This window comes from Glycine max, chromosome 3, assembly GCF_000004515.6.
Source record: "Glycine max cultivar Williams 82 chromosome 3, Glycine_max_v4.0, whole genome shotgun sequence".
Classification (NCBI taxonomy): domain Eukaryota; kingdom Viridiplantae; phylum Streptophyta; class Magnoliopsida; order Fabales; family Fabaceae; genus Glycine; species Glycine max.
In genome coordinates this window covers 45,866,956-45,879,798 of record NC_016090.4, presented here as the reverse complement: position 1 = coordinate 45,879,798, position 12,843 = coordinate 45,866,956, and the positions used below count along the sequence as shown (strand labels likewise).

General features: G+C 34.8%; 2 protein-coding genes across 5 annotated transcripts in view; both read left to right on the top strand.

The window, feature by feature from the left end:
* The first annotated feature begins 2,300 nt into the window (after window positions 1-2,300).
* LOC100806999 (pentatricopeptide repeat-containing protein At3g04760, chloroplastic) lies at window positions 2,301-4,180 on the top strand. Its single transcript, XM_003521725.5, has one exon. The coding sequence runs from the start codon at window positions 2,442-2,444 to the stop codon at window positions 4,152-4,154; it is 1,713 nt and encodes a 570-aa protein (XP_003521773.1). The 5' UTR covers window positions 2,301-2,441; the 3' UTR covers window positions 4,155-4,180.
* Window positions 4,181-5,558: 1,378 nt separating this feature from the next.
* The window catches only part of LOC100804486 (exportin-4), a 28,772-nt gene continuing 21,487 nt past the window's right edge, over window positions 5,559-12,843 (top strand). Inside the window, exons 1-5 of one of the 4 annotated variants that reach the window (XR_003266545.2) lie at window positions 5,571-5,983; window positions 6,796-6,883; window positions 10,072-10,180; window positions 10,758-10,856; window positions 11,063-11,119. Coding sequence is in view for 2 of the 4 variants with exons in the window: in XM_006577256.3 (XP_006577319.1) it covers window positions 5,897-5,983; window positions 6,796-6,883; window positions 10,072-10,180; window positions 10,758-10,856 (383 nt within the window). In the remaining 2 variants the exon portion in view is untranslated. Of the gene's footprint in view, window positions 5,984-6,795; window positions 6,884-10,071; window positions 10,181-10,757; window positions 10,857-11,062; window positions 11,120-12,843 lie in introns of those variants that run through there. The other 3 variants (XM_006577256.3, XR_003266544.2, XM_026127970.2) reach the window with 3 other exon arrangements.

Here is a 12,843-nt window from a genome sequence, read left to right as displayed (position 1 = left end):
TGGTTTTTAAAATTGTTATTATAAAGATATATTGTCTTTTAGAATGGTTTGTGTTACAAAAACTCTTCACACCTTCCCCACTTGTTGTCTTTCTCTTGACCTAATTAAAAATATAAACTTTTTTCACTTTTAATGATATTTTTTATCTTACAATAATGATATGTTATGTTAGGTTGTTGTTATTTTATCGCATCTTGACTCATTATCATTATGTATAAAATTTAATGACATTTGTTGTCTTTATGTAGTCATATCATGTTTGTGTACATATGTTAAGTAAGATCTCTAAACAATCTATAGATGCTTTGATAGTGTGATTAGAGGTGGGTTGGCTATGGTGGTAGACATTTATGATTAGGATGCTCAAGTAAGTAATTATTCAATTAGTTTCAACACTAGAGAGATCGAGAGATCGTCGTACTTTAAAAGGTGCTCATTGTTGCTATTTGCATGAAGAGAGTGAGAGTTAAGCAATGGAGTGGGGATATGTTTGTGAGATCCATTGACAATCTATGTGTTAATTTAGACGTAGAGGGATTATTTATGTTATGTCAAAATTGTTATCGGATGAAATATGATGAGGAATTTACACATAAGTAAGAAAGTGTTAATCACCCGTCATATAGGTCAATATCTTGACCTTTAATTTGCAAGGCAAATCTCGATTATTGAAATGTAAAGACAAAATGATGATTAAAGCTACATATATGGTGAATTAAGTTGAATCGGTTTCAAGGTACTGGGCCTTTATTAGATTAAATGTCAGACTCAAATAATCATTTCTCATTTTGTTGCATGGAGAGTGAAAGTGAAAATATATTTCCATTATTAGTATGTTGTTGTCATCATTCTTTAAAGAAGTCAAATCAACCTTTTAACTCATTTTCATGGGTGTTACCATAAGATAAGTCCTTCAATTTGTAGTATCAAAGTTTGTTATTTGATGAATAATTTAGTTTAGACATAAAAACAAGGTCATATAAGGGCAAGTTTAACTCTTGTTTCAACCATCTCGCAAAAAATAAGATGAATTTAGATTTTAGTTTTGAAAAGATAAAGACAAAAATTTTAAACTCAACATGCTAAAGAACAATGTTATATTTTTAATCCTACAAAAAAGTTATATTTTTAATAAAATGTGTAAGTTTAACTATATTAATTACTTACTTTTACTATTACTATAGTATTTAACTTATGGCTTTTTACCTTTTGGTTACCCTAATATTAATGTGGAATATCTATAAGTTTTGCTAATGATTAATATTTGTCGGTGGACTTGTTTAATGAGAATTTTTTTTTCAATCACATTTTTTTTTCATCTACAAGGTTCAAATCTATTACTTTACTTAAGGAAACCAAACCTGATATTAATTTGACCTATGGTTTGTTAGTTATGACTTTTTTGTTTGAGTTATATAACCACAATAATGAGATTAAGTTTTAGAATCTTATACAAGCTATCTAATTTCTTTCACTAGTGAAAATAAAAAAACCCTTAACTATTAGGTTGAACCGATTTTCTTGACATATAACTTACGAGTTAAGTTATTATATATTTTATTTTATTTTATGTTGTTATTTATTTTTTTATTTTAAGGTTTATTTAATGCTTCTCAAATATAAAAAATCCAATCCAAAATAGTTTTGGATTCAGTTTGATTTCAGAACTATCTTGATTAAATGATGAAATAAAAAAGTTAATTCAACTCGAGATTTAGAAAATTTAATCAATATTGATAAAAATATTATATAAAATATAATTTTAAAATTAATTAATGTTCATTTTCATTACTTTTTTTAAAAATAGCATAATAAATCAATGAATATATTATAATTTATAAAATTATATTACCTATTAAATATATATTAAACTTACACAATAAAAATTAACTAATTACTTTATTTTCTCATAATGATCTTATCCGATTTAAATATAATTATTTTAAGTAAAAGATACAATTTAGACAAAAAAATATTTTATTTTAAAGCCCATAAAAAATAATATTAAAATGTAAAAAGGCAAAAATTGAACATGATATTTTTTAAAATATTAATAACACATGTATCAAAAGTTCTTATAACAATATTAATAATGATATATATTTTTTATTCATACGAATGAAAGATATTATTGAGAGATTTATCATACTTAGATGTATACCGTCCAATCAACTGAGTTAAAATTTATTAAAAACGTAAAAACAGTTTTATTAATTTGTTAATAATTTTTTAATGAGTGATAAAAAGACGTGTTTAAAATAGTGTATCCGAAATGATATTGTAATTTTTGGCCTTCTTGGTGTATGCTATGCAATGAGCCTCATCCACAAACAATCTCTATGACCTGACTGTGGAATCACATTCACACGCTCTTCACCTTTTTCATCTTCTTCCTCCTCTCATACCACCTTCACTTCCATGAAGCCACAACATCAATATCAATGACAACAACAGTTTCCACCGATTTCCTCCCCCTGTTCAACCCCCACCCCAACCGCACCAATTCCCATTCTAATTCCCGTACACTCCCAATTCTCAATGAAACCACCAACATCAACCGCACTCTCTCTTCCGTTTCCAAGCCCCAAACCCATACCCTCGATTTCAAAGACACCCATCTCCTCAAATCCCTCTCCCGATCCTGCAAAGCCGGCAACTTCAACGAGTCCCTCTACTTCCTCCGCCACCTCGTCAACAAGGGCCACAAACCCGACGTCGTTTTGTGCACCAAACTCATCCACGGGCTCTTCACTTCCAAAACCATAGACAAAGCCATTCAGGTCATGCACATCCTCGAAAACCACGGCCACCCCGACCTCATCGCCTACAACGCCATCATCACCGGCTTCTGCAGAGCCAACCGAATCGATTCTGCATACCAAGTGCTCGACAGAATGAAAAACAAAGGCTTTTCACCCGACATCGTCACCTACAACATTCTCATTGGTTCCCTTTGTTCCAGGGGAATGCTCGATTCAGCTCTTGAATTCAAGAACCAGTTGCTGAAAGAAAACTGCAAGCCCACCGTCGTTACTTACACTATTTTAATAGAAGCAACTCTTTTGCAGGGTGGGATTGATGAAGCAATGAAGCTCTTGGATGAGATGTTGGAAATTAATCTTCAACCTGATATGTTCACTTACAACTCCATCATAAGGGGTATGTGCAGAGAAGGTTACGTGGATCGTGCGTTTCAGATTATTAGCAGCATAAGTAGCAAGGGCTATGCCCCGGATGTCATAACTTATAACATTCTCTTGCGAGGTCTTTTGAATCAGGGCAAATGGGAGGCTGGTTACGAATTGATGTCTGATATGGTTGCAAGAGGTTGTGAGGCTAACGTTGTGACGTACAGTGTTTTGATTAGTTCGGTCTGTCGCGATGGGAAGGTTGAGGAAGGGGTGGGTTTGTTAAAGGATATGAAGAAAAAAGGGTTAAAACCTGATGGTTATTGCTATGACCCTTTGATTGCTGCTTTGTGCAAAGAGGGTAGAGTGGATTTGGCTATTGAGGTATTGGATGTCATGATCTCCGACGGGTGCGTGCCGGATATTGTGAACTATAACACCATATTGGCTTGTTTATGTAAGCAAAAAAGAGCTGATGAGGCTTTGAGCATTTTTGAAAAGTTGGGTGAAGTGGGGTGTTCACCGAATGCTAGTTCCTACAACTCAATGTTCAGTGCTCTATGGAGTACTGGGCATAAAGTTAGAGCATTAGGAATGATTTTGGAGATGTTGGACAAGGGTGTTGATCCTGATGGGATTACGTATAATTCGCTTATATCTTGTTTGTGCAGAGATGGGATGGTGGATGAGGCCATTGAGTTGTTGGTGGACATGGAGATGGAGAGTAGTGAGTGTAAGCCAAGTGTTGTTAGTTACAACATTGTTCTTCTTGGGTTGTGCAAAGTGAGTAGAGTTAGTGATGCCATTGAGGTGTTGGCTGCGATGGTGGACAAAGGGTGTCGGCCAAATGAAACTACTTACACTTTTTTGATTGAAGGGATTGGTTTTGGGGGGTGTCTAAATGATGCTAGGGACTTGGCTACCACCCTTGTTAATATGGATGCTATTTCTGAACATTCATTTGAACGATTGTACAAAACATTTTGCAAGCTTGATGTGTACAGACAGCTTAATTTGTCTGATTAATTAACAACTATAGGGGATTTATAAAATGCAAGAATTGTCCACGAACTCTTTTGTTTTGTTTCAGTTTTCCTACCAGTCTTTGGTTAATTGTAGCTTTCTGTTTGGAGTAGAGGACAGATAATGTCCATAGTCATTGTTTTTTTCTGTTGAGGATGCTGTCATCACTATGTGCTTGTCCTTTTTGACGGCAAAGAAGGTTGTATATGATTCCGAATGCTAGATGGATGGACTTCGAGTGGGAGATGGGTTTTGGGAAGCGAAAAAAATCTGACTTCCATAGTGGCTTTATGTGAAGAATTTGTGATGATGCTGCGATTTTTTTGACCTTTTATGGGGTTAAGATTTTGTACCATTGTTACACTTAAATTCCTCGTTACTCTCCAAAGATATATTATGTGACTTTGGGGGTAGAAAATATGATTAACAACAATTCGGATCAGTAAAATGTATATGTGACAAATTATTTTTTTAGTCTTTGATATAGTAATTTGACACTTTGCGATAGTTTTTAACATAGTTTTAAAATACAAATTCAAAATGAACCAATATTATGATTTAATTTGAAAAATCAATCCATTTTTTTGTCAAGCTGGTTTCAATAACTTTTAAAATAAGAATAAAAATTAGTCTTTAATATCAAAATTAATTTTAAATAATATTTAATTATTTCTTTAGTATCTAAATTTGAGGTGTGTTTTTTAATCTTTAAAATTTAAAGTTGTTTTTTTCTTGAATTTTGACAAATTATTATTTTTAGTCTTTACTATAATAAATTAATACTTTCTGACAATTTTTAGTCATTATATATTAATTTATTTTGTAGTTGCTTGAATTTATATTTTAAAATTGTCACAAAGTGCTAAAAAATCATCCTAAAGTACTAATTTATTATGTTAAAGACTAAAAAAATAATTTATTAGAAGGTCAAGAATTAGAAAAATAAATAAATTTTAGGAATTAAAAAAACATACTTCCAAATTTAGAAATTAAACTACTAATTAAACCTAAAAAAATATCAATTGAAAATATATAAAATATAGTTTGATGAAATACACTCTTTTAACACGAATTTGAGGAAATTCTTTTTGTATGGTTGAACATTTTTATACGGGTGTTGCTAGGTGCACCCAACATTATTGCTGGTGCCCATCATTTTTTAAAAATACCAAGACTACTCCTACACTTTTTTTGCATTTGTGATTGATGTGTGAGAATGGTCCGTAAATCGTTAATATTTTTAAAATAAATGATTAATTAGTTAAAAATAATATTATATCATAGAATAAATTATTAAGTAATTTATATATTTAAAAATATGCATTTAACTATTTATGATGAATTTTAATCAAAATCAAGTATGAATTTATTATAAATTTTAGTTTTATAAAATAATGTTAGAATACTAACAACAATAGCAGCAGCAGGAGAAAAAAAGAAACTCTTTGAGTAGCGCTGCGGAGCTTGGGCTGACAGAAGGAGACTCACTGGTTTGGTGTAGTAGAAATAGCCGCCTAGACACAACACTCTCTCACTCAGGAATGGATTGAATATTCCTCTTCTTTCTTATTATCTCATTTTCTCATTGATTCAGTTCCCAAGGTTGTCGTCGCCATCCACGATTCCGCGCTGATTTATCCATTAATCAATGCTTATAACAAAATACAACAACAAATAAAACTCATTACTCCAAATCCTCATCAACTCTTTTCAATTCCTTTTCCCTATTCTCTTGTCTCGCCAAGATGCAAGGGTTTACGGCACCGACTACAGATTTCACTGAACTTCAGTCTACTATGCGAGCCATCGAGCATGCTTGCACTTCCATTCAGGTTCCAATCACTCTTTTTTTCTCTTACTGTTTCTCTTTCCTTTTGAAGTAGAGGTAAGAATACAAAACTTATTTTAAGTAGATGTAAAGTCGGATTCAGAATCCAAATGCTCAAATTCTGGCTTCTTCTTGCCGGCATATAATCAAAGACATTATTATTCAAATATGTTTTTTATGTTTAGGAATTAGGGATGAAGGTTAAAGTAGTATGATATGATCACAATCACACTTCTGAAAAATGACTGTATGCTAGCATACTTTTTTTTTTTTTTATCGGCAATTGTTAGTTGTTAGTTATTTGTTAGTGGGGGGATTCAAACCCATGACCTCTTCCCCCTCCCTTCTCCCTTTACCACCAAACCAACCTTATAACTCCCTTATGGTAGTATACTTACCTTTTTCCTCTCTTGTAAGAAAATCATTGGAAAAGATGCAGTTATTAAGCTCAAGAACAATGCAAGTGTATTACTACTTCTGAGTTCTGAAATCTATTTCATTTTTTAGAAGAAAAAATTTCAGAAGCTCTGAATGTATCTATCAGAATCTTATGATTCACAATTCGAATCTTACAATTTGATAAAATTCAGCTACCTATTGATTCGTATCATAAGATGAATCTTAAATGAGTTGGGAAATGCCATAGTCCCATTATTGTCTTGAGGTGATATTTTCTTTAACACTTTCTACTTCAAATTCATGTGGGTGTAGTGAAGGGATAGAGTTTCTGCTAGCATTTCATTTGAAGTATTACTCATAGGAATGCAAATACATATGTCCTCATGTTCTTATTCTTTGTTATGCATTTATTTTCAGATGCATATCAATCCAGGAGCTTCTGAGGCAGTTATATTGTCATTAGGCCAGTCTTCTCAGCCATATAAGACTTGCCAATTCATTCTTGGTGAGTTTACATGTTGTGTGACAAACAAAATATCTTCCTTATGTATTATGCAAATGATACTGCTAATTCATTTGATCATGGACAGGCAAGAATGTGCACATTAACTTGAATTATATGTGTTGATGGACATATCGTTGATGCCGTAGTTTACTTAGGTGAAATCATCACTGCGAGGGATCTACTGCCCTTTCAATATGTGAAAATTGCAGTTTGAATACTTTACTTAAGAATTAGAATTTAATTAGTTTGTCTGGTCATTATAAAGCATTTTTGGTGTTGCTTGTTAGTTGGATGATGAAAATAGCCAACTTGAAAACAAATTCAGCATTGTAATGCTATGCCTGTTCAGTGATTTGATTCATTTCATCAGCAACTATATAAGTGACTCCATTATTCAGTCCCTAAGGTTAATTTTGGTTGTCATTAGTGATGAACTGGGCAATAATTTATGCTTCAATGGAAATTATACTTATCTCGAGGGTTGTGTTTTTCTTTAATATAGGCAGGCTATGGAGCATTAATACTGCATTTCAATTCAAAATAAATCATCTCTTAGTGATATGATTACCTTGAGAAATTATAATTTTCACTTATTTAGATGCATGCTTCAGTTTTCTTTCTTTCCCTCATTTTTTTATGTAAAAAAAAATCTTGGGGGTAAATTTCTGCTTTTTCAAGAAAATGAAAGCACAACCAAATCATGGGATCGGACTAGTTTAGGTAGATTATTTTTGTTTTGGAACATTTTTGTCAATCATTGTTATTCATTATACACTATTAAATGCCCTTTTTAAGTTTTTGCTTTCTGAACACTGTAATTTGTTTGGTATTTAGTTTTACAATTTAGAGAAAGTGTGTGTGAGAGAGAAGAGAGAGATTGAGAAACAGATTGTTATTCAACCTAACTGAAAACAGTTAAGGAAAAGTTTATATAGTTTCCAGCGAGAGCTGTCAACTATCCTAACTGATGACTAACTACAGTTAACAAACTGACAGCACCTAACTGTAGTAAGTAAAAATACTTGAGGTACAGTATACACTTATACTGCCCCTGAAAGCTCATGAGGGGTTGGAAGAATGTCTTTCACATGTATTTTCTTTCCATATTTTGGTTCCTAATCAGACTTATGCTGCCTGATTGAGGAACCATATTTATGGTGACTAACTCTGTATATAGTACCTCTGGTACTTCTCTAATATATATATATAGATTTATCTTTGCTGATAAAAAAAAAAGAAAAGTAGCAGGACATAAAACCTTGGTCAAAATATCTGCCAGTTGATTAAGAGCAGGGACATGCACCACATTGATCTGGTTGGTGAGGACCTTTTCTCGGACAAAGAACAGATCCAACTCCGTGTGCTTAGTTCTAGAGTGAAGAACAGGATTATGAGCCAAGGAGCAGTACTGGTATTGTCACAAAGAATGACAGGAGTGGTGTGAGGATCTTGACTTCAAAAAGAAGGGACTGAATCCAAGTGATATCAGCTGCTCTGAGAGCCATGCTCCTATATTCTGCCTCTGTAATAGAACGGGCAACCACTGACTGTTTCCTGGACCACCTAGCGATCAAATTAGGTCCAAGAAAAATAGCAGCTCCAGATGTAGACCTCCTATCATCAGGATCAGATGCCCTATATGCATCGGAATAGGCATGAAGAGGAAAGGGTTGCTGCAGGGAAGCAGCCTTGAAATGCAACCCTAAAGAAACTGTACCCTTGAGGTACCTCAGAATTCTCGGGTTCACAGATTGCACAGATTCGAAAACAACATCACTTTCATGAGACAAACTTCCAAAACAGCCTTAAGAAAGAGTAAACGAGCCTAAGTTTTGAGTTAGGTTGATAGAACCTAAAGCACGTTTTCGAGAATGATCAATACACACCTCTCGCGCAAGCAACAGAGTTTCAACTTCATCAACAGAGAATGGATCAAATCTACTAGTGATGAGTGAAATCAATGATTCATATTAATTAGGGAGTCCATCAAGAATCAAATTAAGATGCTCAGAATTGGATACTGGTTCACTCTTAGAATGTGAGTTTGAGTCTAACTCAATCCCAAAAGCTAGCTCATAGGTGAGGGTTGCTCCCCACTTATATACTCTATTTTGGCATTATATCTAACCGATGTGGGACTTGGGTTTTTTTCAATACATCCCTTCACACCCAACAATTTTGGACTTGGTATATGAATAATATGATAGGTGACCCGTTAATGGATTTAGGATAGGCTCTGATACCATCTTAGAATGTGAGTTTGAGTCTAACTCAACCCCAAAAGCTAGTTCATAGGTAAGAGTTGTTTTCCACTTATATACTCTATCTTGGTACTATCTTTAGCCGATGTGGAACTTAGGTTTTTTTTCAATATTCACCAAAGGAACTGAGCGCGTTGACTAGATTTTGCACATGAAGAAGATAATAAGAGATGGAGCGATTATCAAGAGAGATTTCGAAGCTCATTGCAAGCTTGACAAATCTTCGCGTGAGTGAGATTGAAAATGTGATTGGATGCGATCCCATAACTGCCACGGCGATTGACAACCAACAATGCGAGGAAGAATTTCACCAGAAATAATGGATTACAACCACACAAGAAGAAACTGATTCTATTCGTACCAAACACGATACTCACTGGTGACTTTATCTGAATTGCGATCTTCAACCGAAGCATATTTAGGAGAAATTTGAGGATTAATGATGTAGCCTTCAAGATGATGACTATGAATAACAGATCCCACCTGTTGAATCCAAAGAAGGTAGTTCTTTGCATTCAACTTCTGAGAAATTGATTGCGTGAACATTTTGGAAGAACTAGCCAATGACGATGGCAGCGGTGAGGAGGAAGGAGGAGTCGATGCGGAAGCCACGAAAAAAGCTTGGTTTTGACCTAAGCTCTGTATACCATTTTACAATTCAGAGAAACTGTGTGTGAGAGAGAGAGAGAAGAGAGAGATTGAGAAACGGATTGTTATTCAACCTAATTGAAAACAGTTATAAGAAGAGTATATATAGTTGACAGTGAGAATTGTCAACTATCCTAACTGACAACTAACTATAGTTAACAAACTAACAACACCTAACTGTAGTAAGTAAAAATACTTGAGGTACAGTATACGCTTATATTTAGTATTTACTATTCTGGTTTAGGTCATGCTGATACTCTAATGGTTTTGTCTATGCAGAAAATTCCCAAGTGGCAACTGCAAGGTTTCAAGCGGCTGCAGCAATCCGAGAAGCAGCAATTAGAGAATGGGGTTTTCTTAGTGCTGATGACAAGAGAGGCTTGATAAGGTCTTCTGTAACTTTGATTCCACTAACTTCTGTGCTGTTTTTGATATTTACATCATGATTGGCTTTGCTCATATAATTTACAATTAAACATCTTTCTTGCACGTATGAGCATGTTCTAGAAAGCAGAGATTCTTATGTCATGTTCAACACAATCTTTGTGGTTGGGAGAAGTTATGATAAGGAAAAGAAGCAAACTTTCTGGAAAATGGATTTTGCTCATGGACTGCAAAATTGAATAAAACACAAAGAATACTTAAAAGAAATACAAAATCTCAAAATAAAATTCAGAAGGGCTTATCAAGACTGTAAAACATGGTTGATGTATGTGTACCATTTGTTCTTAAAGTTTGCTAATTGATCCATCTACAAGGTACTTGCAACCATGTATGGATTACCAAATGAATTGCTTTAGCTTCAAGTAGTATGGTTGTTGCCAAATCCTTGGCTCGAGCTGGGAGCCAAATCTCTATAATGTGTCACTTGTTTGATAGTTACAAGACAACTCTCTATCAGACTCTGTCATGCTATTATTTGATCCGTTGTTACTTATTCCTCTTTAAATATTTGTTACTTGCAGTTTTTGTCTATGCTATGTCATGCAGCATGCTAGTTCTCCTGATGGCTATGTCCAAGCAAAGGTTTCTTCTGTGGCTACTCAGTTGATGAAAAGGGGTTGGTAAGTAGTGCATTCTGTTTTTGTTTTTAGTTTTATTAAGAGCATAACTGAACACATAGCATGCATATTCAACCTTGTCTCATTTATAATTGAACACTGGATTCTTTTTGTTACAAACTTTTAGCTTGTCTGTGTCTTTTTCTTCAATGAAGATAATGGAGGAATGTCAGATTGTCATTGAATTGAATGATTAGCTTTGTGGGCAGGAGATGCTATATGCCATCTTAGAACATGAATCACCAGAGGCAGAGTGTGATGTGGGAGTAAGTGCAGATGCTGGAGATATTTTGTCAAACTGTTGTATTGTAAAAATCTTACAGTGCAGATACAACTCTAGTGCATCCATATAAATTATTTACATTCAAAGATTGTTATTGAAATCTTTTTCACTTTCAATAAGCATCAATAATTTTTAAAAAAATATTAAAGTACGGCAAAGGCTACGGTGGACAAGCTTTGTAAGTGGCTCATAGTTAACAAATTTTATTAACTGTTGGATTCATGACAAGGATGTCTCCACCATCGACTTCCTTGGCGAGATCGAAACCCTCTCCAACGGCTATTGGATCTCGTTAGTGTCGCATTTTACACGGTAACAACATTGCTGCTCTGCCGAGGATACGATGGAGAACTAATGACGATAACAGTGGTGTCATCGATGAATGCAATTCACGCTACTTCCACTTGATGATGAATGCTAATCGAAGGCACAACTCTCTAAAGGGAGCCATGATTGATGGAACTTGGGTAGATGACCCGTATAAGGTGAAGGAGGAAGTAAGATCATTCTTTTCAAAAAGATTTCAAGAAGCAGATGAACAATGACCTAGACTGGATGGAGTCTGCTTTCAGTCAATCAGCCAGCAACATAATGAAATGTTGATAGCGCCATTTCAAGAGGAGGAAGTAAAACAGACTATATGGGATTGTGGGAGTGATAAAAGCCCAGGCCTTGATGGAATGAACTTCAAATTCATCAAGCAGTTCTGGCAACTAATTAAACCCGACGTTCTTCGTTTTCTAGATGAATTTCATGTTAATGGAGTTTTCCCCAGGGGCTGCAATGCATCCTTCATAGCTTTCATTCCCAAGGTGGCTGACCCTCAACTCTTGAATGACTACAGACCTATCTCATTAATAGGTTGTATGTACAAGATTGTCTCTAAGGTGCTGGCTAAAAGAATGAAGAAGGTGATGTCCTTTATTGTAGATGAGACCCAATCTGCTTTTATTGAAGGAAGACATCTACTACATAGTGCCCTCATTGCAAATGAGGTGATTGAAGAGGCTAAAAGAAGCAGTAAACCTTGCCTTGTGTTCAAAGTAGATTACGAGAAGGCTTACGACTCCGTGTCTTGGGATTTTCTGTTCTATATGCTGGAAAGAACAGGATTCAGTTCTAAATGGGTCAAATGGATTGCGGGGTGTTTGAAATCTGCGTCTATTTCGATTTTGGTCAATGGTAGCCCTACAGCTGAATTCTATCCTAAAAGGGGTCTGAGGCAAGGGGATCCACTAGCACCCTTCCTATTTAATGTGGTAGCTGAAGCTTTGAATAGGCTGTTGCGGAGAGCTAAGGAGGAAAATCTGTATAAAGGCTTCAAGGTAGGATCCAACAATGTGGATGTTAGTATCCTACAGTATGCAGATGACACAATCTTTTTTGGGGAGACAACTATGGAGAATGTAAAGGCCATTAAAACTATTCTGAGGACGTTTGAACTTGTGTCAGGCCTAAAAATAAATTTTGCAAAGAGTGGCTTTGGAGCTTTTGGTGTAACGACTCAATGGAAGCAACGGGCAGCCAAATATTTGAATTGTGGGTTGCTGACTTTTCCTCTTGTTTACCTGGGTATACCTATAGGGACCAACCCAAGGCGAAGGCACATGTGGGATTCCATTATTCAGAAATGTGAGCGAAAACTAGCAAAGTGGAAACAGAGACATATATCTTTCGGGGGAGAGTGACATTAATAAAATCAGTGCT

Bases quoted from the DNA above. Each gene is read 5' to 3' on its own strand.
- LOC100806999 (XM_003521725.5), top strand. From the start codon at position 2,442: ATGACAACAACAGTTTCCACCGATTTCCTCCCCCTGTTCAACCCCCAC.